The following is a 21,537-nucleotide window of genomic DNA, read 5'->3' as shown; positions in this document are numbered from 1 at the left end:
TAACAGTGCTTCACTGCAAGATCTCAATGCTTCTGATGCTAATGGAGCTGAGGGGGATCATGTTCTTCCTGATCATAACAGTGTTTCACCACAAGATCTCAACGCTCCTGATGCTAATGGTGCTGAGGGGGAGCATCATCTTCCTGACCATGTTGCTAACTCTGTTGATAAGTTTCTCTCTGATAGGGATCATTATCATCCTGTCAGTAGCACTGTTACAGCTTGCTTAGCTGATGAAGTATCGCCTGCTCTGTCAGTTAATTGTCTGACAGCCGAGAAAAATTGGATCGTTGAGGAGATCTCTTTGCTTCCGCCAAAGCCACAGTTACCTCCATCCTCACCTAATTTGAATTTGGATGGTCTTCCCATTCCGTATGTCTTTGCTACTTACTCTTTTCTGCGGTCCTTCAGTACTGTGCTGTTTTTGAGTCCCTTTGAGTTGAAGGATTTTGTGGAAGCGCTGAGGTTCACGTCTCCTAGTCTACTGTTCGACAGCATCCATGTTTCCCTCTTACAAATGCTAAGAAAAGATTTGGAAAAACTCGCTGGTGAAGATGACCAGTCTGCGACTCTTTGCCTGAGGTATGCTTATTATTTTGGTCTTGTAGTTTTATTGCTGTTTAATGGACATGAAGCTTCTCTTGTTTTGGTGCTCATGCTTTGCTTGTCGTGTATTAAATGCAGGAGTCTTGATTGGGACATGTTGGATGTGGTTAATTATCCCCTTTATGTAGTCGAATACCTGCTATTTTCTGGTTCTAAGGACGGCCCTGGAGTGGATCTAACTCGGTTTAACTTTTTCAGAAATGAGTACTTCAGACTGCCCATGGCTCTGAAAACTGAGATACTTGCCTGTTTGTGTGGTGATATGATGGATGCTGAAGTTGTGATATCAGAGCTTAATAAAAGATCTGCTGGTGGTTCCTTTGACAGGAACGTTGACGAATGTTTTATTTGTAAAATGGTTGGTAACTTAGTGTGCTGTGATGGTTGTCCAGCTGCCTATCATTCTAAGTGTATTGGTGTTGCCTTGGAACTTTTGCCTGAGGGTGTCTGGTACTGCCCTGAATGTTCATTTGACCGGCATGCGCCAGGATTGAAGCCTGCAAAGCAAATTCGAGGATCACAGTTAATAGAGATTGATCCCCATGGCCGAAAGTACTACAGCAGTTGTGGCTACTTATTGGTGTAAGTTACTTTCTTTGTTCTTGTCTTATAAGGGGATAATGCATGATCTGAATGGGATCAATTTTGTGGATTCCTCATGATAGTTTTTTTTCTTAGTAGATACATAATTTTTAAGGACTAATAGCATTTTTTGTTGTCTCACCTCAGTTGTACAACTTTATGATGATGTCTGGCAAAAACCTTAGACATGTGAATAGCCTCTTTTGCTTTTTGTTTAGATGCAATTGTTGACCCTTAGTCTTGATAACATTTTTTACCCGCAATATATGCTGATGTGGAATTTTTCTTATCATCTACTTCTAGGAACTTCTTTCATATGCTGATTTTAGGAGTTAAGATATCTCTTCATAGGTTTGCTGATGTTTTCCACCATGAATTTGCAGGATAGATAGCGACGGTTCAGGCTCAGCGAACTACTACCATGCAAATGGTGTGATGCTTGTGCTGGAGCAGCTCAAGTCATGCGGTAGTTTCTATGTTGACGTAACAACTGCAATTAAAAAGCACTGGAATATCCCTGTTACGGCTCCTCTATCAGCTCCAGAAAAACAGGCAACATCTGGAGTTAAGAACAGGCTGGAGGAAACATCCAGGAATGGAGGTTCACATCTTCGTTGTCATAGGACTCTTCGGGAGATATCAGATTCGGCTACTGAACCAGATATCCTCAATATGAGTTCTGAAGGATCTGCCGAAACTGCAAACAATGGTTTGGATGTCATGGAAGAGCCAAATATGATGAACACAAGGGAAGAAGTTAGACCTAATGCGCAGAGTGAATCGGGCTACAGAAACCAGTACATATTTGCTCAGTTGACTACAGCAATTTCTGAAGAGATGGCACGTAACTCACCTGACCGTGCTAATGATATGAGATTTGATGAAGAGATAGCTTCGACCCAGCTGAAGACTATATTGATGAAAGCCAACAAATTTCAATGGCGAAGCATCCAAGGCCTCTACCTAGATGCATGGAAAGAAAAATGTGGATGGTGTCATTCTTGCAAGTTTGGGGATGCCGGGAGGGAGAAAATTTGTTTTTTTAATATGAGTCTCGGGGCTTTACGGGGTCCTTCGGAAAGTGAGATTGCTAACAGTCAACCCATTGATAACAAAAGTCATTTTATGGCTATCATAACGCAGTTATTATCCATGGAAAGTCGATTGCAAGGTCTTTTGGTGGGTCCATGGTTGAATCCACAGCACTCCAGTATTTGGCGTGAACACATTCTGAAAGCATCAAGCATGTACAGCTTGAGACATTCATTGGTTGAAGTAAGTTTTTCCTCCTTCAAAATATTCATTTTGCAAACGTTAGTTTCGGTTTGCTTTCTTCCTATGATCATTACAAAACGCTTAATCAATTTCTATTCACTTTAATAATGTTGCTAGGGATGTTGAATGTTTTGCTTCTTCTCCATTTGATCAAACTGTCTTCAGAAGTCTTTAAATAGGATTTCATGAGCACTTGATTGTTGTGTAGTACCATTATTGATTAATCTACGTGTGCATCAATTTTTCGTTTCCTAATGAAGATTTTGTGAATTACACTTGCAGTTTGAGGCGAATTTGCACCATCTTGTTCTTTCACCTCAGTGGCTAAACCATGTCGATTCTGCCGTAGAAATGGGCTCGTCTAAACATGTTCTCATTGCTTCCACACGATCATCGTCAAAGACTACCATTGGTAAAAGAAGGGGGACATCGTTGGAGTCTGGGGTTAACCATACTACTGCAAAGAATAATGGGGGATCGCCCATGTGTTGGTGGAGAGGCGGCCGACTTTCACGGCAGTTATTCAACTGGAAGGTTTTACCTCGCTCTTTGGTCTCGAATGCTGCTAGACAAGGTTTACATTTTTCTCTATTTTGTTCTTCTACTGTCTTTAAATATTTCCCTCACTTCCATTTAGCTGCTTCATTCTTCATGCACTCTTAACTATGCAGGTGGAAGTGTGAATATTCCAGGAATAATGTATCCTACTGAGAATTCAGAGCCCGCTAAGAGAAGCCGACGTGTTGCCTGGGAAGCAGCTGTTGAGTCATCTACGACTTCAGAGCAGCTCGGTTTTCAGGTAATATAAACTTGACTGAATGTAATTCTTGTTTCGTTGGTATAGAAAAGAAATACCAATATTGAAGTTACCAAGGGTGTATTGGTACATCCTGACAAGATTTTCCGTTTCCATTTGACCTATGCATGAATATACAGTAGATGGTAATGAGATCCTTTAAGTTTTTTCTACAGATTTATTTATTTTGAATTTGTCACTCACATGGTTATTTTACTAGCATTTGCAGTTTTACATCATTTCCTGTACCGTTGAGTCCTATAACTTTGTCTACTGGTAGGATGCTTTTATAACAATTCAGTGGTTTTCAGGTGAGGACACTCCACTCTCACATAAAGTGGGATGATATTGAGAACAGTCATCTTCTTCTTGCATCGGACAACGAATCCAAAAAATCTGCCAGGCTGTTCAAAAAAGTGATTGTCCGTAGGAAGTGCATAGAGGAAGAGACTGTTAAGTATCTCCTTGACTTTGGTCAAAAGAGATCTATTTCTCAAAGCAGATATATTCCAGATGTTGTATTGAAGAATGGTCGGATGATTGAAGAATCCTCGGGTGAAAGAAGAGAGTACTGGCTGAATGAATCATATGTGCCTTTACATCTGCTGAAAGGATTTGAAGAGAGAAAAGCTGTACGAAAAACTAGTAACCCAGGAGGCTCTTTTAGACACCCTGAGATAGAAAAAGTACGGGAAAGGTCCTCAGAGAGAAAAGGATTCTCGTGCCTTTTTGAAAGGGCAGAAAGATCCGAGTCTTCTTTGTGTGAGCAATGTAAGGAACATGTGCCTTTGAGGTATGTTCTTATCACCACCCTTTTTACCTTCATAATTTTCTAGTCTTGATTAGCATAACAATCATATATTGACTACGCTTAAAAATGATTTTTCACTTGTCTTAATTGCATGACATTCGACCTTCAAAACATATCTTGTAGTTTTTTCTTTGTCTGTCTGTTAAGTAATGATGACCTTTCTTAACTGATTTTTTTGGTATGTTTTTCTTCAATGACAGTGATGCTGCGTGGTGCCACATCTGCAAAAGTGAGTCTCTCTTAATGATTCTTTTTGTTAGATAGTTTTTAGCCAAGCTTGTGTAGGTACTCTAATAAGAACCCAGCCTATACATAACACAAACGGAGCTACCCAAAACCTTCTTGAACTGAATGTGATGTTTAAAATGCATATGAATGAATTAAAAAATTTCAATGAAAAGATAACTTGAGAGTGAGGGTGCCCATAGAATTGTAAGTAGTAGTTAACTTAATCCTAACCAAGAGGTGACTTCTAACATGCTCTTTCATAGAAAATATTATTTTAGTCTGAGCTTTTTATTGATATCAGCTATGATAAATATTTCAGAATCATTTCACAAAGATCATATCAGGAGAGCGGACGAGGAAGGCATGTACATCTGTCTTCCATGCAAAAGAGCAGTGCTAGCAGAAGAACAACCCATCGTACAGAAAAGAAGGCGCCCCGCAGGGAGTCAACGTAATAAAACTGGAGCTCGGACACAAAAGCGTAAAACGGTCATACCTGCTCGCAACTCACTTCGGCTGAAGGCAGGGAGAATATCCTTTAGGGTAAAGAAACATAAAAAGGCTGTTGCAACTAAACCATTGCGACGTTCAGGCAGGCAAACGAAGCAGGTTGTTCGGCTGCAGGATGAAAGTCAAGTTCCTGGAGGGAGTGAGAAACGGAAGCTGGAAACTGAAGGAGACAGAGGCAGTGCTAAGAAAGCAAGACAAGAGAATTCCAAAACCCTTAAGAGAAAAGAAAGGTGCTCGACCTATTGGTTGAATGGACTCCGCTTATCAAGAGAGCCTGGTGATGAACGGATCAATAAGTTCCGGAGAGATGGATGTTCTAAACCTTTGAAGAACTCGGGTTCTGTTCAAGTTCGAGGTGAGTGTCGTTTATGCGGCTCGATGGACTCTGAATCCGGATCAACTCTCATCGCCTGCGAAAAATGTGAAAGTAAACCACTTTCTAACCTTCTTTTTTCATCATGATTAAAATTGCAGGAGCTAGTTTCCTTTTTTTCCGAGTCTTATTATTCTCTTTTTTGCTGTAATGATTGTAGAATGGTACCATGGAGATGCATGTGGGATTAACGAGAAGAATTCAAGTATGGTGATTGAATTCCGGTGCCATATCTGTCGAGAGAAGCCTTCACCCTCATGTCCACCTATGTAATCTTACTACTTCCCTTGCCCCATCCTAAGCTGTGAGTTTGTTATGATAGAATATTCTTAGGGTGGGATCAAGTTGGGAGAATTAGATAGGGGAAGGTGTAACTTGGAGATGTCTTTAGGAGAAGAGTATTGCGTAAGTGAATCAAGGGAAAGGAGTAACAGAAGAGGCAACAGTTTGGAGATAGTATGAAGTTAGTTTGGCTTGTTGGGACTGCTAACTTGGATGAGTAGGTACTAAAGTGAAGTGTTTGACTTAAAAGAGTTGAGTGAACAAATATGAAATTCAAGAACCAGAGATAATTTATCTCATTTGATTTCTTTTTCTTTTTCTTTTTATAATGGAGGAACTTGGTAAACAAGTGAAAGTATGTAATAAAGAATGTTGAATCCATTTTCTATCGAAATACTTTGGTAAATGGTGTTTGTTAGCTTTTTCAAATTTAATTTTGCAACCTTTCTCTCTTCATCTGCATTTTGGTTCTTCTCGCAACTCTTTTGTCTTATTACTGTGCTTGAGATCATGAGGTAACTGCGGAAGTTCTCGCTCAACTTGATTTTTGTCTTCTTGAAATGGAATTACCAAGAGCAGATGAGGTACACAACTCAAATTTAGTTCCTTAAAAACTTATGATTTTGTTTGATTCAACAAAATCAAATCACATTTTTGATGCTAGACAGTCGGAACAGTTTCATCAAAGAAAAATGTTTATTGATCAGACAATGTCGAGGATCTAAAGACAAACTTCATCCATTTTAAAAAAGTGAAAACTAGGAAACTCTGTGACACTACAAGTAAAAACACAAAGCATCTTTAGTCTTTGAGTAAACAAAACATAGCAGAAACATAAAGTTTGCATCACTTGGTCGACGTGAGCTGCCTGAGATTGTACTTAGCCAGCTCCTTGTACTTCTCCACCACTCCAATCAAGCACACTGTCTGTAAATTACAACACAAAAAATCCGATATTGAGTTGATAAAACCAACCAGTCACTTTGTTAATGCAAAAAACTTAGACATCAACATTGTATCCTTGCTCTCACCTTAACAATTTCAACCACGATAGACATCTCCGGGTTGTTCAAATCAACTTTGTGAGGGGCAGGAATTGACTTCGCCACAGTGTTTATTATTTTCATCCTATCAAGGCCTGTGTTCGCACGTGCTCCATACAACACAGCAAACTGCAATAACGGTGAAAGAGAGAGGTAATAAGCATTTTAGAAGCTAAGAAGGGAATACAAAAGAAGTTGCTGATAGTATTTATTACTTTCCGGGGGTTATCAGTCTCAACGGGAAAGTAGTGTTCTACAAGAGGCTTGATGGCTCTTGAAATCTCTTCCTCTGAAGGATAACACGCCACTTCAATTGGTAAAATTCTTAGGATGAACCTAAGCATCGCAAGATAGTATATTAGCAAAAATCCGACAAAGGTATAAGAGTTATAGAGTTCTTAGTATGATGGAGCTTAGTTAGGAAGATCAAACCTTGACATATGTTTTTTGGTTGCAGCAGCAGAAGTCATTGCATGCTGGACAATATCTTTGGGACTTGGGTCACCATCTCTCCTTTTCATTTGGATGAAGACAATACCGTTGCAACCAGGATCTAACTTCATAAATCGTCTCTGTAAGAATGAAGAAAGCAAAACGGTTAATAAGACACTTATGATCCCCAAAGACTTAAAGACATACACTCAAGATAACAGCATACCTTACTCTTGTCACCGAGCTCTTTTAGTTCAGCATCAATCAACTTATCAATAGACTTCTCTGCATTTCCATTTACTTTTGCTGATGCAGTTGCTTCTTCCACACATGGCTTCTTTTTTGGAGGTTCTTCTTCAACAACATTCTCTTGTTTCTCTTCTTCTTTTTCTTCGTCCTTTTCAGTTTGTTTGACTTTACATGAACCTTCGCTTGTTAATTCTTTCTCATCCACCTGTTTATTACCGCCTTCACTCACTTCTTCCTTATCCCCAACCTCTTTGTTCTCCTCTTCCTTGTCATTACTACCCTCATCATCTTCCTCTTCATCCTCATCCTCGCTATAGGAAAATGTGACCTTTTTGTTAATTGGGTTCTCAAGCACCCCAGAAGAATTCATTTTCAAGCCAGTCCCATGCATTAGCTCCTCAAAAAACTGTGACATGAATAGATTTACAATTAAGAAACACTCAAAAGGTTTAAAGAGCTACTCAAGCTCAGAAACATGGAAAAGAAATCAACTTTACGAGGACCGAAACAGTGAAGCTAAGCAAAATATGAACAACTAACTCACTAGTGAGAGATTGAATCAATTTAAGGAATAAAAGAGAGAAACTTTACGGAATCAATGACGTTAATAGCTTCCTGAGAAGCTTGGTATTCGCGTCCGCCATCGCAAGAGATGAAAAAACCTTGAACCCCTGGCTTCAAAGGGTAAGCTCCCTTCTTCTTTGCTGGTCTCTGCAACAACAATCAAGTAAAAAAATTAGGCGCAAATTCATAGACAAGACATAGTGTGGGAACATAAGATAGTGAGAATGAATACGTTCTGAGGGAGGTAACGCTGCTTTCTCTTCTTGCTCTGGTCACCGGTAGCCATCGGTCGGAGACGGAGAAAGGTCTTTTCTGAGTTTTCAGTCGAAACATTACTTAGGTCATGCATGCCTGTGTGGGCCTCTTGGGCTTTTAGTCTTGACCCTTTAGTAAAACATATTTCTTTACGGGCTTCAATACATGAATATATAGATTTATAGAATTTTTTATAAATATTAAAAAGACATTTGTATATGGATTTTTGCATGTACTAGTTGGCCGGCAAAATAATAGTATGGATTTTGCATGTGTAGTACCTGACAACTCAGCAAAAAATATGTTTTTCGTCAAGTTTGACAATGTCGTTAAGAACTTCAAAAACCTTTTAACACTAGCCCATAAACAAGATGAATTTTGGAGGTGATATCAAATGCTCTTTAATATATGATTCAACTCAATTTATTCACTATCTGCACAAGTAGATAAATAAAAAAAATAAAGTATAAGAAAATCCTCAACTAATATAACTCGATGCAAAATCAAATCTGTTTTTTTCACAAGTCAATGAATTGAAAGAATCTCTACAATCAAAAGGATTAAACAAGAACTGCAAACGAGAGAGACCGCCTTGTCTTTCTCAAGGCCCCATGACACACCATTTTAAACATCACCAAAGAAGTATAAAAGAAAGCTATAACATGAAATCTGTTATATGCAAGTCTCTTTCAATCACTCACTTTACGTTTCCCTGTGATCTGTACAACCAACGTTGCTTCAACGTATTAGACAGTGGAGAAGTTAAGTCTACCTCACGAACAAAACGATTATACAAATAGAAAGAGTTCTCCTTTTTCTCCATTACCTGAGCAAAAATTCTCTGCATCACAAGTATTTCCATCTTTATCCTGTTATGTGTATTCTCTCTTCTCCATGAATCTGAGCATCTTCTAATATTTTATCCACTCCGTATTAAGCTGTGTATTTGCATAGGAGGCCACAAAAACTTTTGCTGGTGATGATTTTGGTCAAAGAGATATCTTGGAGATGCTCTACAGTTACAAGGGGTATCTGTTTGATCGGTTTTGTTCAAACCATCTCGGACCTGATGGTTCCCTACGTGAAGAACTCCATCCTTCTCTCCAGTTTCTTCTACTGTTACTGAAAGGATAATTAACATCTGGCTCTGCTCCAGATGTGCTCGCTCCATCACGTCTCCTTTGTGAATTTTGCATCTCTTCTTCAAGATCATACTGAGAACGCTGCAATAAGTAGCACAAGAACATAAATACCAGATATAAATGTCAAACTTAATTCAAAAACTCAAATCACATTTTTTTAATTCCCAGACGAGAAAATGAAAAGAGAGCTGCAACGTGTTTATTTGTTGAGATGTTTTTACCTTTGCAGGGTCTGAAAGCACAGCATACGCTTCTCCAATCATTTTAAATAGTTTATCAGTATCTCTGCGTACTTCTTCTCCTATCTCCTTCCATAACCTCTCATCTTTACTCTCGTTTCTTGTCAAAGACTGACCAGCCTTCAACAAGTTTAAAAAAAATTAAGCACTTATAATAGTCTGCAGCTGTTTGCTTTCCGCAATAGAGCTGAATCCACAAGCTCGCAAAAGTAAACAGTTTCAGCATATGAAATACCTTGTCGGGATGGTGTTTGAGTGCGGCCTTCCTATATGCCTTTCTGATATCTGAAGCAGAGCATGATGGCACTACACCCCTGCCACAAAGTAGGTCCCATTCTAATTAGCAAAGCATTGACATTCAACTCATATACGAACTAGAGCATGTAACGCAGACATTGGCGAAATAAAATCAAATAAGCAGGATAGTCTACTTACAAGACGAGGTACATATCCAACGAAGTTTCTTTCCTTGATTTCTCTTCCAGTTCAGAAAGTCGCATACGAGCTTGTCTAATGTCGTTGGCCAAATTAGTTACTCTGTCGTGAATCCCAGAGGTTTTCTCCTCCATTTGCTTGGTTAGAATATTCACATATCTATGCATGTCACTCGCCGCCTGTCCATAATCCCTCAGCATCTCGAACAACGTGGCCCGTCTAGAAATAGCCTGAGGAAAAAATAGAAAAGGATAAACAAATTAAGTGACATAATGGAGTACTTTTTTAGACAATAGGATTAATTCATAAAAGACTCGCAGCCAAATATTTCTATACAAGTGTTCTACAATGACACTGAGACCTTCCAACTACATGTTGTGGGCAGCAGAAACGCAACAGAACAAACCAAATAAGGAAATTTGCTAAGGAAGAAAACCTTTGAGTAATTTTGGTCGAGAGCAATGGCAAGACTGCAGTCTGCAATGGCGTCAGAGAGTTGACCAAGAGCTTTATATGCCGCAGAACGATTACAGAAACACACAGCTGTAAAAGAACGTGATTCCACGTTGCACGACAAGGCTGCTGTGTAATGTTCAACTGCTTCAGCGTGTCGTCCAGACTTAAATGCTTCATTCCCTGCCGACTGCGATTTGGTAGGAATATCAAAACGGTAACAAAAGTGAGAAAAATGCAGACCTAATGCGATGCCTTTATATATATACAACTAGCTCACAGGTCAAGGTGAAAAGGAGGGGCTTGCTCCGAGGAGGTAGAAAATACCTTAAGGCGCAACAACTCACGTATGGTAGCAGCCAAAGGGATGAAGGATTCAAGAGGTTTGTGTCCATCTCTGTATCGGAGTGCAAAGACGAGACCTGTCAGATTTCATCTCATCTAACAAAAATAAACGTAAAAGGAGTGCATCTGACTCACCTTTTTGTAGCAGATAGTAATTGTTCTTGCTTCTCTAGAGAATTAATCGCCTCCTCAAGCTTTCCCATATGGAAATATGATTTAAGCATGAGACGACACCGCCAGATTCCAAAGTTTATATCCTTGGGAGTGTCATCAGAATCTGGGTATTTATTAGCATCTACGGGAAGAGAATTCTTTCCAGCCAAATCAATTGTCTGCTCACAAAGCTTTATTGATGCTTCATACTTCTCAAGCTGTAGCAAAATATAAAGAAAGCAGGTTTTTTTATATTTTCCTGTATGAATTTCATAGTTTCCTACTCATAGTTCTCTGACGTTTTAAAATGAACACTTTCAAGTGATACTCTGACGATGAGTGAAACATACCATCAAAAGCGCCTCTCCTTTCATGATGAGTAAGTTTTCAGAGTATGGACTTATCAGCAGAGCTTCTTCCAATATTTCCAAAGCTTTCTCAGCATCAGTTGATGTTCTGAGCTGCAAACGACAGCCAGCTTCATGCATGCATTCCGAAACTCTCTGCAAGACAAAAACAATATTGACTAGTCAGAAAGAAGAATGTGTAAATGCCAGTCTTTTATTTGAGAATATGCAGAAAATATTTAACTGGATACAGTATAATACTAAAGAAAGAGATTCTGATACAGATATCAAATTCTGCGCAGCAAATAGAAGGATGATCAATCTCCATCATGTAATAAGAAACAACTAAACACCATAGCATAACGTAATTCTATAGCCACGCATCTCAATGAAAAACATCAGCCATACAATTAGTATGGTTCAGTCCAGATCCTGAATCAACTAATACAAATTATAAGATCCAATTTACAAATAAGGCCTTTGGAAAAATAAGTGTCCGACAAGTGTCCTGCTATCATATGCTATTTCAAAAACAAGAAAAATTTACAAATAACATTGGGTCCCTTCAAAAGAAGAGAGAACTCTACCTGTGCCTTTTGTAGACCTTCAGAAGCCTCTACACTGATTTTGCGGTCCACGCAGATGTCACTTCCAGTTTGCAAGCATTTTTTAAAGTACCTGGATGCGTCTTCAATCTCCCCAAGTGAAAGATAACAACTACGAAGAAAAATCCCAAATCAGCCAATAAGACATTGTAAGAAAAGTTATAATTGCTAACTGAGGACGAGCATGACTAGCAAGGTAGCCCAGGCAGCTTAAGCTTATTGCACACAAGAGAAAATATCACATCATTCATTTCCAAGTTCAAGCTCTCGTATCAAAATCTTAAAGTTGCCAATAATGTTTATCTTGGCTCGTTATGAAATATAAGAAGGTTTAAGGAAGGTCGATTCTTACTTTCCAGCTCGGACTTGGACTTTAAGGAAGTTGGAGTCTATTGAAGAAGCCATCGTACAATCTGCTATTGCTTCTCTCATTCTTCCAAGGGCCATGCGTGTTGCAGCACGGTTGCTGTAGCAAAGCATCAGTGCCCTGAGACAGTTTCTAGACGTCTCGATTTTAGGCACTGAATCTATCCCTTGACTGTAAGATTCCTCAGCTCTGGAAAGATCTCCATTTTTGTAAGCATTGTTTCCTCTGGAGAAAAGGCATTGAAAAAAGGTCAGATAAACATAAAGATAGAAGTCAAGCAAGCAACGATAACAACTAGACAATCAGAACACTAAAATGGGCACTGAGAAACTTGTAAACAACCTTAATCGCCATTTTTCACATGCTTCTTGCGCTGCATTAGACGCATCTTTTTCGTCTCGTGCTTTGTCCATCACAGAATTATTAATAGGCTTTTGTAGACGAGTAAACGGATCCCTTTCACTGGGTTTCCCCATGGACAGGTGTGACTGAACACCAGTTACCGGCGAGTGTTGTGAAGATTTGAATGATGAAGCATTTGGAATTAAGATATATGGATCCTGCCCAAGTGGAACTGGATATTTCTTCCTGCTGATACGCTTAGACGTTGATTGTTGCCCTTGCACTCCGGAAAACGATGAAGCAGAAAAGGTAAAGCTGGAGCTAGCAGCATTTGAATTAAACAGGGGGTGGTTGTCATTTTCTTGCCTATCAGGCCTATAGCTTGAAGTAACCTCACTTTCTGAAGCTGAGGCGAAAGTATCACTACTAGTTTCCATCTCTTCCGCTGCTGTTTTAAAACTTTCCGTTTCAGCCCCAGATATAGAATCTTCAGCAAGGTCATCACCCTCAGCACATTCGCCAGTATTAAGTCCCTCAGCTTGATTGTTATTAACTTCATCCTCCTCGTTTATGTCCATACGTTCGGTTGCAGCAGCTAGCTCTGCATCAAACGCATCATTTAAAGCAGCAGGAGGTATGTTGTCGGGATTCGCAAACTGATCTGATCCAGCAGAGAAGTCTCTAGAATCTGCAGTCTCCTCATAAGGAGATACATCCATTGGTGAATAAGAATCAGAAACCTCGCTCGTTCCTTGTGGAAACGCACTTTCAGCAAAAGCAAATTCATTTCCAATATTAAGCTGGACTTTCACAGGCTGCTTAACCCCTTTCCTTCTCCCTCTAGAGGCACCAACACTGTCCTTCTTTGCATTGAACCCCAGTTTCTGGTCCAAGCTAGAAAAAGGATTTGGCTTCAAATTGGGGGTCTTGAACTCCATAAAATTGGTCCCCCCACTCTTTCCATTACTCGAAAAACTGAACTCGGGAGGATTTACTGTAGAGGTCGTCGCATCATGAGCGTTTCTAGGCGGTTCTGTACCTACAAAACTATAGTTCATCGGACATGAACTGCTAAAGCCATGAACTTTCTTCTCACTTCCACTTCCCTGAAGTGATTCTGCCGAAACGTTCTGAGCTGATGCATGCCGTATGTTGATCCCATCAGTAGCTAAACCTCCTCCAACATAATCCATTGATGCTTTGGCTTTGGCATTATGAATCATCGCCTTCTCTGAGATATTCAACTTCTCCAAACCTTCATGGATCACATGTCCACCTGTACTCCACGAAGAAGAAGAAGAAGAACCAAAGCTATTATCTTTGCTGGGATCAAGATTGAGTTTATTCTTCAAAAGAGATTGAAGCTCATCATCATCCACGTTCCTACCCGCATTGGAACGAGAATCCTTGATATTGAGATTCTGCATATCACCAGGAAGCCTAGAATCAAAATGCACATCATCAACCTCAATATTCAGCTTCCCCAAATCCTCCAAAACTTGGTCACCAGAGCTCGATCCTCCAAACACAAAACCTTCGTGAACGCTGCGGCCGCCAAATCCGGCGTCGTCGGGAGATCCGCGGTAGAGAAAGGGGTTGAATCCCTGAGCAGCAGGCAAGGAATCGGAGGTGACGGAGGAGGGTTTCATCACAGGCTTGACTTGCCTTCTGACCTTGGAGAATCTCGGCTTCGAGAGACGCGAATTGAAAGCCGGGTCAGGGTTATTGGTGCTTCGACCCGACGCTGAGAAGACCGGATTCAAGTCCCCGAAGTTGCTCATTCCCCGTTTATTAGATAGACTCTCTCTTCGATTACAATTTAGGGAGGAGAAGAGGTCAGAGGTCAGGTCTCTACAGGCGACATGGGAGATCGATCGAATATGCTAATCGCAAAAAAAGGAAAGCGAACATTGAATTCCTTTCAGGATGTGTTTATGGATCCATCTGATGATGATGAAGAAAGACGACGATGAAGTTGTTTTCAAAATTAATTTTTCTGAATTAAGAAAAATAAAATTATTATTTTAACAACAAAATGATTGCTTTGATGTTACCATTTTTCCTCACCACCTTCCAAAGAGTTCTTTTCATTACCCTTACCCACACCATACCACATGGTTCTCAATCTAACCGCACACCTTTTTTTTTTTTTTTTTTTTTTTTTTGTCTAAACTCAACCTTTTTCAATTGGATCTACCACTTTACACACGAGACATCTATTTCCTACTAGGTTTCTATCAATGTAGCTGCAAAGCTGTGATGTATGTAGATAGATCTTGAATCCAGTGTCCCAAGACGTCTCCAACCAAAAATTATCATTTATTTGCACTTTGACCTTTTTTTTCTCCAATGCGTAGAGCATTAACTGTCTTTTTGACTTCATTTGCCGCATCTCAATTACGTACTCTCTCAGTATCAAAATAAGTGATTTTGCACCCGCCATTAAAAAATTACAAAAGTTTATTCGATCTTTCTTGTTTGTAACCAATAGAAATAATCAAAAACATAAAATTACATTTATTTTTTTCATGAAAACTTGAAAATATCGAAACAATTTGTTTTTCTTAAAACACCATTTAAAGTGACACGGAAGAAGTATTACTTTAGTTGTCGTTTTACCGTTTTCAAAATTAGTGTTATTTATAATTTTTCAGCAAAATTTATTGACTTTATATTATAATATATTTTTCTATTAGTTTAAATATGGTTAAGTGTAAAAAAATTTCCTAGGATAGTTTTTTTTAAGTTTTTGTCGCAAATATAACCTTTCAATGAAAAAAATGACCAAAATAAGTTTTATTAAAAGGTAAAAACGCATTTTTACTCTAGAGTTAATTTATCTAGATTTAGAGTTTAGAGTTAAGAGACGGAGTTTTAGGGATAGAATTTCAAATTAAAAAAAAAAATTAAAATTAAAATTTTCAAAATAAATATGAACTATTTTGGTCATTTTCTTTTTTGAAGACTATTTTGTGATAAAAATTAAAAAAATGTCATTTGAGAAAATTGCCATTTAATGTATTGGTAATGATATTTTTATTTAGTAAATATACAAAATTAAATGTTTTAATCCATGTGTCTAATTTTAAAACTATAATATTACCTAATGTGCTTATTGAGTGAACTATGAAAATCACTCAAGAGCTTTGAACAATACCACTAAGCATGGAAGATATGATTCAACTTAGTATATGGTATTATACTAAACAAGTGTCCAAAGTGAATTGAGATTTCTCAACGCTAAAACTCTTATAATTTAGCTGCACATAAGGAACTGTGGTAAATTATATAGTAGTCTAAGAAACGGCTTAATGATAATATATATATAATGTTGCAGAACCTTATATCCTTCTTTGGTACAATCAGAGACTCATGTGGGGTATTACCCCTCCCCCCAACACAAACCGGAACAACCACATGAGAAACCAAAGCAAAGTGAAATTAAAGCACGAAATAAAGTTATCCATATAGATATTTGTCCTTTTTAAAGTATGTCTTACGCAACCGCTTGTTAGTAGTATAGTATCATCTGATTGCGATCTTAATGCGATATTATCATCATCTCTCCTACCTTCTTTCTGTTTCTCCATTTATATATATATATAGCTTACATATACATTATCCTACTTCCTTGTGTATGCCTTTTTTACTGTCTGCACAAACCAAAAACAAAGAAAAAGTTATCAACATCAAACATTAAACACTGTGTATGAACTCATTCCCAACATTCTAGATCAAAGAATGCTTACCTTTATTACATACACTTCTTGTAGCCTCATCTTATCCATTAGAAGAAAAGACCTGAGTCCAAAACAAAAGGGTTTGTTATCCTATATATAAACCTTGAAAGAAAGAGGTTTGAGAGTACACTGACCCTTGGCATTTATGAGGTGAAGAAGCCTACTGCACCAGGTTACTGGTAGTGGCTGGTGGCTCATCTCCATTAGTAGAGGAGACGGAGACTCCAGCATTTGCATTAGTTTCAGCAGAATCATCAGTAGCTGTTGCAGGAGGGAAGAGATTACTAGGAAGAACAAGCTCTATAGGGCTTCCAGTGTCGGTTTCACTCTCGTTGGTCCCTTCTTTTGCACCGTTTGAGTAGTTATTGCTGTTAATACCCTTTGGGTTGGTATCATCAACAACTGCCACAACACAAAAGCAACAACAATAACGAGATTTTGAATCATAGTTAAAACTTTTTCACATTCAAAGTAAGAGTGTTCACTTCACCAAACCTTTGAAAGCATCTGCGCTAGTGAGATCAGATTGAATATCAGGGCTTTGGTTGATGGCAGGTGAAAAATAACCAGGAGACCCAACAGAGAAGCTACGGTGATGATTAGACACTCCTCCACTATTCTTGAACTCAGGAAGCTGCAAATTAATAACGCGTCTTCTTTCAAGTTCAATAGCCCTATGCAGCTCAGCTTCCTCCATTTTCCTTCTCATCATCTCCCTCCTCTCGTAGAACATTTTCGAACCTACCACATAGAGCCAAAACAAATTAGTTAGCAACAAATGCAGAATGTAACACCTTAAGAAAAACCGAAACTAACCAAGTTGGGGATCAGACTGTTCTCTAGGATCAATCCCAGAAGGACTGGAACATGGGGAGTAATTCCCACGCTCCATCTGCTGCTGGAGCAGATACTGATGCTTCCTGCTATCACTTCATTTAACAAATGACACATTGAAACACACACACACAAAAAAGACTACAAGGAAACTTCAAGGGAATAAAACAAAGGCAACATACTTGTCAAAGGCTTTGCCTTTTTCTTTGTAAGGTTTGACAAGAACACGTGAGTCGCAGATGAAATGAGGATTCCCTCTGGCTAGTACAGCCTTCACAGTCTCAGGCTGCGCAAATGAAACAAAGCCAAACATACGCTTCTGTTGGTATGGTATCCGCACATCTTGCACTGTTCCGAATAGGCTTCACAGATAAAAAACAAATCAATAATGTTTGAAACATGATCTTTATCCAACACTTGTTTGAAAAGAGATTACCTGAAGTAAGTTGCAACGTCCTCATCCTTAAACGTGCTCTCAGCTGGGAATGTCAAGTAGATCTGTCTAGCTGCCGAGTTAGACAGATCACCAAACTGCATTGCCATTAGTTCCATCCTCTCAAGCCTTCCCGGGCTGCTGCTCCAGTATCTCTCATCACCAAAAGGCAGTGCACCATCTCTACATCAAGAAGAAACCACAAAGCTCAAAACTTCAAAACAAAAGCTGCAACCACACAACTAAACCTACTTCAAGCAAATATCTATGAACTAATTGTGAATGTGCAAGTTCTAATGTTACCTAAGAGCATGCTGATGCAAGAGAAACTCCATTCTTTTCTCGTAAGACATCTGAGGAACCCTACCAAGGAGCTGAGAAGCCAGCCTCTGCTGCTGATAAGCCATCTTCAACCTCATCATCTCCTCGTGCTGCCTACCAAAGCTCTCAACTTTCCTGGACGAATCAGCCACAATGCCATTACCATCAGCGTTATCCGGAAACCCTCCGTGGACAAACTTGCAGCTCTCTCCGTTCTTACACAACCCTCTACTGAAATACACACAAGGTTTGAATCCCGCGCCAAACCCATCTTCTCCAGACCCAAAAGACGCATCTGCCGAGAAACTCCTCCTGTGAAGCAGATGGGTCTCTCCATTGTTAACCGAGTAGTCTGTAAGATCTACAGCTTCCTCGGTTTTCGAATCGTCTAGAAACGAGAGGTAATCATTTAGCTGCTGATCTTCCAGTAAATCAGATTCAGCACCAGCAGCATCTCCGTTGCTTTGGTGAGAGCTCAAGGGCTTCAAGATGCTTCCATTAGTAAAGCTCACACTGTTGACTGACCATGGAGAGGTGGGAGAAGGAGAAGAAGACGGAGAGTTTCTTCTGAAATCCATAAACCCATTAGAGAGAGGGCTTCCTCCTCCTCCCCCTCCTCGGCCGTTAATGGGTGGACGAGAGATGGGGTTAAACGGAGAAGGAGACGTCGGAGTAGAAGGCGAGGTGAAAAGACCTAACTGACCCTTCACTTTTAAGATAATGGACTGAAGAACTGTCTCAGGTCCAAGAGCGAGACGCATCAAGTCCTTCTCGCTAAAGTCTTGTAAGAGAAGATACCCTATGATCTTCGGAGCGTAACTGGCTCCAAGATCCTTATTTTCGTTAAAAGCAAAGTTGTCGGGTCGCCGGAATCCATTGTCTGCTTCACTCCAAAGGAACCAACTTTAGGGTTTCGAAAACAGAGGAGGAAGAAGAACAGAGGAACAAGAGAGAAAGATCAGAGCTTTTTGAAGCAAGATTAAAAAAAATCTTCAAGTAGATAAGAAGAAGGGAGGATCCTCCTCTTCCTCTTTACTCGCTTCTTGTTTTGATTTTTCTGATTATTTATTTTTTTTTTTTAATTTGAATCTCACTCTTCAGTCACTCCTATCTTTATCGCTCCAGTTGGTGCTCTCTCCTTACTGGTAAGACCACTTGGGGAAATGTTCTTCTTTTTTTAATTTTTATTACAACTTTCTAGGAAACTGTATTTTCCTTTATTTCTTTTAAATGACGGAGAAAAATGGTTGATGCTCTTGCTTATTTTATACACACTCTGTTTAGTAATATACGGATTGTTTTTCTTATACGAAGATCTCTCTGTGTATATACAAGGTTTGACGAAAAATAGTATATTTAGGCTGATTAGTTAAACGCAATTAAGGAAGTTAAGATTTCACAAGATTTTTCGGTACTTTGTATTCAATATTTTCATAAATTAATTTTATAATAGCAGCGCTTTATAAGGAAAATTATGTAACCTTTTCTAAACGATGGGAATATATAGTTTTTTAGGAAAAAAAGGGAAAGAATTAAGAAAAGAAACATATATTTTTAGTTTTATGTAAAAAAAATCTACAAGTACTGTTAAATCAGTGTCAGAGAATGGCGCGTGTGGATGCCAACTTTTTATTAGACAGGCTTTTTCCTTTCCACCGGCTGTGTATGCTACGCGCGCGTGGGGTCAATCTCTCTTTTAAGGAATCACGAGGGAGTTTTTTTTTTTTTTCACTGTGCGTCGTGTAACGTTTTTTTTTTTTGTTTGTTGGTATGCATTATTGGTTTTGATCATAATAAAAGTCTTTTGTGATGTGAAATAACTAGACGGTCGTGATTAACGGAACAAGAAAATAATTTCGGAACGTTTTGTCTCAACGATTGTTCCCATGTGGTGCGGTGTGTGTCCTTTCTTTCTGAGTCAACTCGGTCCTGTTTTAGGTTTTATATAGGTTCTTCCGGCGGGGACCTTTTAAATGGTTTGGCAATAACAATCGTGTCGGAGATTTTTCAACCTTGTCATTGTGTGTTTGAGTCCCTAAACTATACTAGTTTGGATAATAAAAAAGGAGAAAATGTAATAAATGTAAAGAGTTTTATTGATCTGTTGATGAATGTTTAAGCTGATAAAATATGATTAGCTCAACTGATTTGTTGAAATGAAAATCGAGATTCAACAATCACAATGACTAAAATTGCAAACTAGTTAGATTTGTTTAACTATATTGATCACAAATCAAAGATTTACATATGGTTTCGGACTATAATCAAAACCTACTAATGAGACTTCAAATGGTAACAAATAGCAGATTAGTAACAAAAATCTCTAACTAGCATTTATGTTATTATTAGAACCGCATTGCAGTAATTTTACACGTTATCATTCAAAAATTATCATCTTATATTAAAACTCTTCGTCACATTTAAGATCCAAAGACTTTTACATGATTTAATTTAATTGAACTAAGTTAACTAACCATATTTTAGTATCTGTTGATCTTTTGATTTTTTTTACCCATCTTAAATTGTTAATACATTAATGCCAACAAACGCATTTGCTTCTAATACGAAGGGGATTAGTTCCCAACACTGTTAAACTGTTTTCTAGAATGGCATTAGAATCATTCTCTTATCGCATTGAACCACAAAATAAAAAGTAGATAATTATACTATATTATACGTATATAAAATAAATAACTTAGACATACGCACTCACATGGATCCAGGAAGGACATATGCACTAGCATACGACTTCATGGATTAACCAACCACTCACCAATAAAATAATGAATCCACAAAATATGAGACAAAAGAGTCCTTCAAAAGTTTAACCTTTATGCACATGACCTTGAACCAGCTTTTTTAACTCTCTTTTCATTTATATTTACCATTTCCTTCTAACGATAATTTTCAGAAACAAGAATATTCTGTGACTCTTGTCTGTACTCGAATGAAGTTTGTAACCAAGTAAAAAATGATCCTTCAACCACACAGTTTTCTTACCCTTAGAATACAGGATGATTCCAACCTTTAAGAGATATGTTTTCCAAGTTACTACAGCAAATGTGTCACTTCAAGCTAGTTTTCTGCCACTATAAACTAATTAAACTAAAAAACAATTAGATTGTAATTTACCCAAACAATCAACATAGTTTCCCCACCTTGCGTTAACTAATGCCACAATTAGATTCATAATATGAAAGAAATTACCAAAATCATACCATGATAAATCTCATGCGTGTTTGAACAGCTTCATGGTAAGCCAATGAAAGTAGACAGAAACAAGTAATGCTGGTAGAGTCAGTGGGGCTAAGAAGCAGTAGTACCTGGATATATATGTTTTATAAAGAAATCTGATAATATAACTAGAGGAACCAACCTGATATTACATCTAGAGATCATACAAACCTTACACTAATAACAAGAATGATACACCTGCTATATATATTGAACAACAAGAGTGTGTGTACGTACCTGTCATTCTGGATAGCTTGGATTATGGGATTGCCAGAAAACGGAAACAGTTTGGACACTAGAGCTACAAACACAAACCTAGGGATGTTAATATGGGCTCAACCTGACAGGGTTAGCCCTAACCCTGCAAACCCATTTGTAACCCTAACCCTCATTTTTTAAACAGGGTTTAAATAGGGTTGGCCCTAATAGGACCAGGGTTTAAATTCTAACTCTTTTATTTTGATTCACACAACTATTATACAATATTTAATAATGTTTTTCATCAAAAAAAACTTAAAGTAGAGTTTTCTCGCCAAAAACT

At 38.5% G+C, this 21,537-nt stretch overlaps 4 protein-coding genes and 1 long non-coding RNA gene across 6 annotated transcripts in view; 1 reads left to right on the top strand and 4 right to left on the bottom strand.

Moving 5' to 3' along the window:
* Positions 1 to 5,825, top strand: part of LOC106318951 — a 7,937-nt gene extending 2,112 nt beyond the window's left edge. Inside the window, exons 2-10 of the mRNA XM_013757127.1 lie at positions 173 to 582; positions 685 to 1,188; positions 1,572 to 2,463; positions 2,746 to 3,037; positions 3,135 to 3,262; positions 3,571 to 4,052; positions 4,271 to 4,299; positions 4,618 to 5,235; positions 5,342 to 5,825. Coding sequence (XP_013612581.1) covers positions 173 to 582; positions 685 to 1,188; positions 1,572 to 2,463; positions 2,746 to 3,037; positions 3,135 to 3,262; positions 3,571 to 4,052; positions 4,271 to 4,299; positions 4,618 to 5,235; positions 5,342 to 5,454 — 3,468 coding nt within the window. The 3' untranslated portion in view covers positions 5,455 to 5,825. The remainder of the gene's footprint in view (positions 1 to 172; positions 583 to 684; positions 1,189 to 1,571; positions 2,464 to 2,745; positions 3,038 to 3,134; positions 3,263 to 3,570; positions 4,053 to 4,270; positions 4,300 to 4,617; positions 5,236 to 5,341) is intronic.
* A 360-nt stretch (positions 5,826 to 6,185) lies between these two features.
* Positions 6,186 to 8,094, bottom strand: LOC106315710 (THUMP domain-containing protein 1). Its single transcript, XM_013753513.1, has 7 exons — positions 7,984 to 8,094; positions 7,779 to 7,898; positions 7,165 to 7,593; positions 6,939 to 7,078; positions 6,722 to 6,842; positions 6,495 to 6,635; positions 6,186 to 6,390 (listed from the first exon to the last, which is right to left on the bottom strand). The coding sequence occupies exons 1-7, from the start codon at positions 8,035 to 8,037 to the stop codon at positions 6,310 to 6,312; spliced, it is 1,086 nt and encodes a 361-aa protein (XP_013608967.1). The 5' UTR covers positions 8,038 to 8,094; the 3' UTR covers positions 6,186 to 6,309.
* A 379-nt stretch (positions 8,095 to 8,473) lies between these two features.
* Positions 8,474 to 14,420, bottom strand: LOC106318509. 2 transcript variants are annotated; one of them, XR_001265324.1, is made up of 12 exons: positions 12,435 to 14,215; positions 12,078 to 12,317; positions 11,708 to 11,837; positions 11,124 to 11,276; positions 10,756 to 10,991; positions 10,603 to 10,672; positions 10,259 to 10,465; positions 9,823 to 10,052; positions 9,623 to 9,701; positions 9,370 to 9,507; positions 8,833 to 9,229; positions 8,474 to 8,725 (listed from the first exon to the last, which is right to left on the bottom strand). XR_001265324.1 is itself a non-coding variant. In XM_013756520.1 (11 exons), exons 1-11 carry the CDS (start codon positions 14,213 to 14,215, stop codon positions 9,026 to 9,028), a joined length of 3,468 nt encoding a protein of 1,155 aa, XP_013611974.1. In that variant the 5' UTR covers positions 14,216 to 14,420; the 3' UTR covers positions 8,646 to 9,025. The 2 variants fall into 2 exon arrangements, 1 of the variants encoding a protein (XP_013611974.1); XM_013756520.1 differs by having other exon boundaries at positions 8,646 to 9,229; positions 12,435 to 14,420.
* Positions 14,421 to 15,729: 1,309 nt separating this feature from the next.
* Positions 15,730 to 18,639, bottom strand: LOC106318921 (zinc finger CCCH domain-containing protein 55). The gene is given in 9 exon segments (XM_013757091.1): positions 15,730 to 16,087; positions 16,184 to 16,235; positions 16,309 to 16,576; positions 16,670 to 16,915; positions 16,991 to 17,094; positions 17,191 to 17,370; positions 17,445 to 17,624; positions 17,745 to 18,582; positions 18,585 to 18,639. Coding segments are annotated over 7 exon segments (1,845 nt in total). The 3' UTR covers positions 15,730 to 16,087; positions 16,184 to 16,235; positions 16,309 to 16,334.
* Positions 18,640 to 20,842: 2,203 nt separating this feature from the next.
* The window catches only part of LOC106317593, a 2,123-nt gene continuing 1,428 nt past the window's right edge, over positions 20,843 to 21,537 (bottom strand). Inside the window, exons 3-4 of the long non-coding RNA XR_001265166.1 lie at positions 21,234 to 21,311; positions 20,843 to 21,085 (exon numbers count right to left, since the gene is read on the bottom strand). This is a non-coding gene — a long non-coding RNA (uncharacterized LOC106317593). The remainder of the gene's footprint in view (positions 21,086 to 21,233; positions 21,312 to 21,537) is intronic.

Source organism: Brassica oleracea, chromosome C9 (genome assembly GCF_000695525.1).
Source record: "Brassica oleracea var. oleracea cultivar TO1000 chromosome C9, BOL, whole genome shotgun sequence".
NCBI classification, from domain to species: domain Eukaryota; kingdom Viridiplantae; phylum Streptophyta; class Magnoliopsida; order Brassicales; family Brassicaceae; genus Brassica; species Brassica oleracea.
The sequence above is the reverse complement of the archived record's forward strand: the minus strand, read 5'-3'. Positions and strand labels throughout refer to the sequence as shown.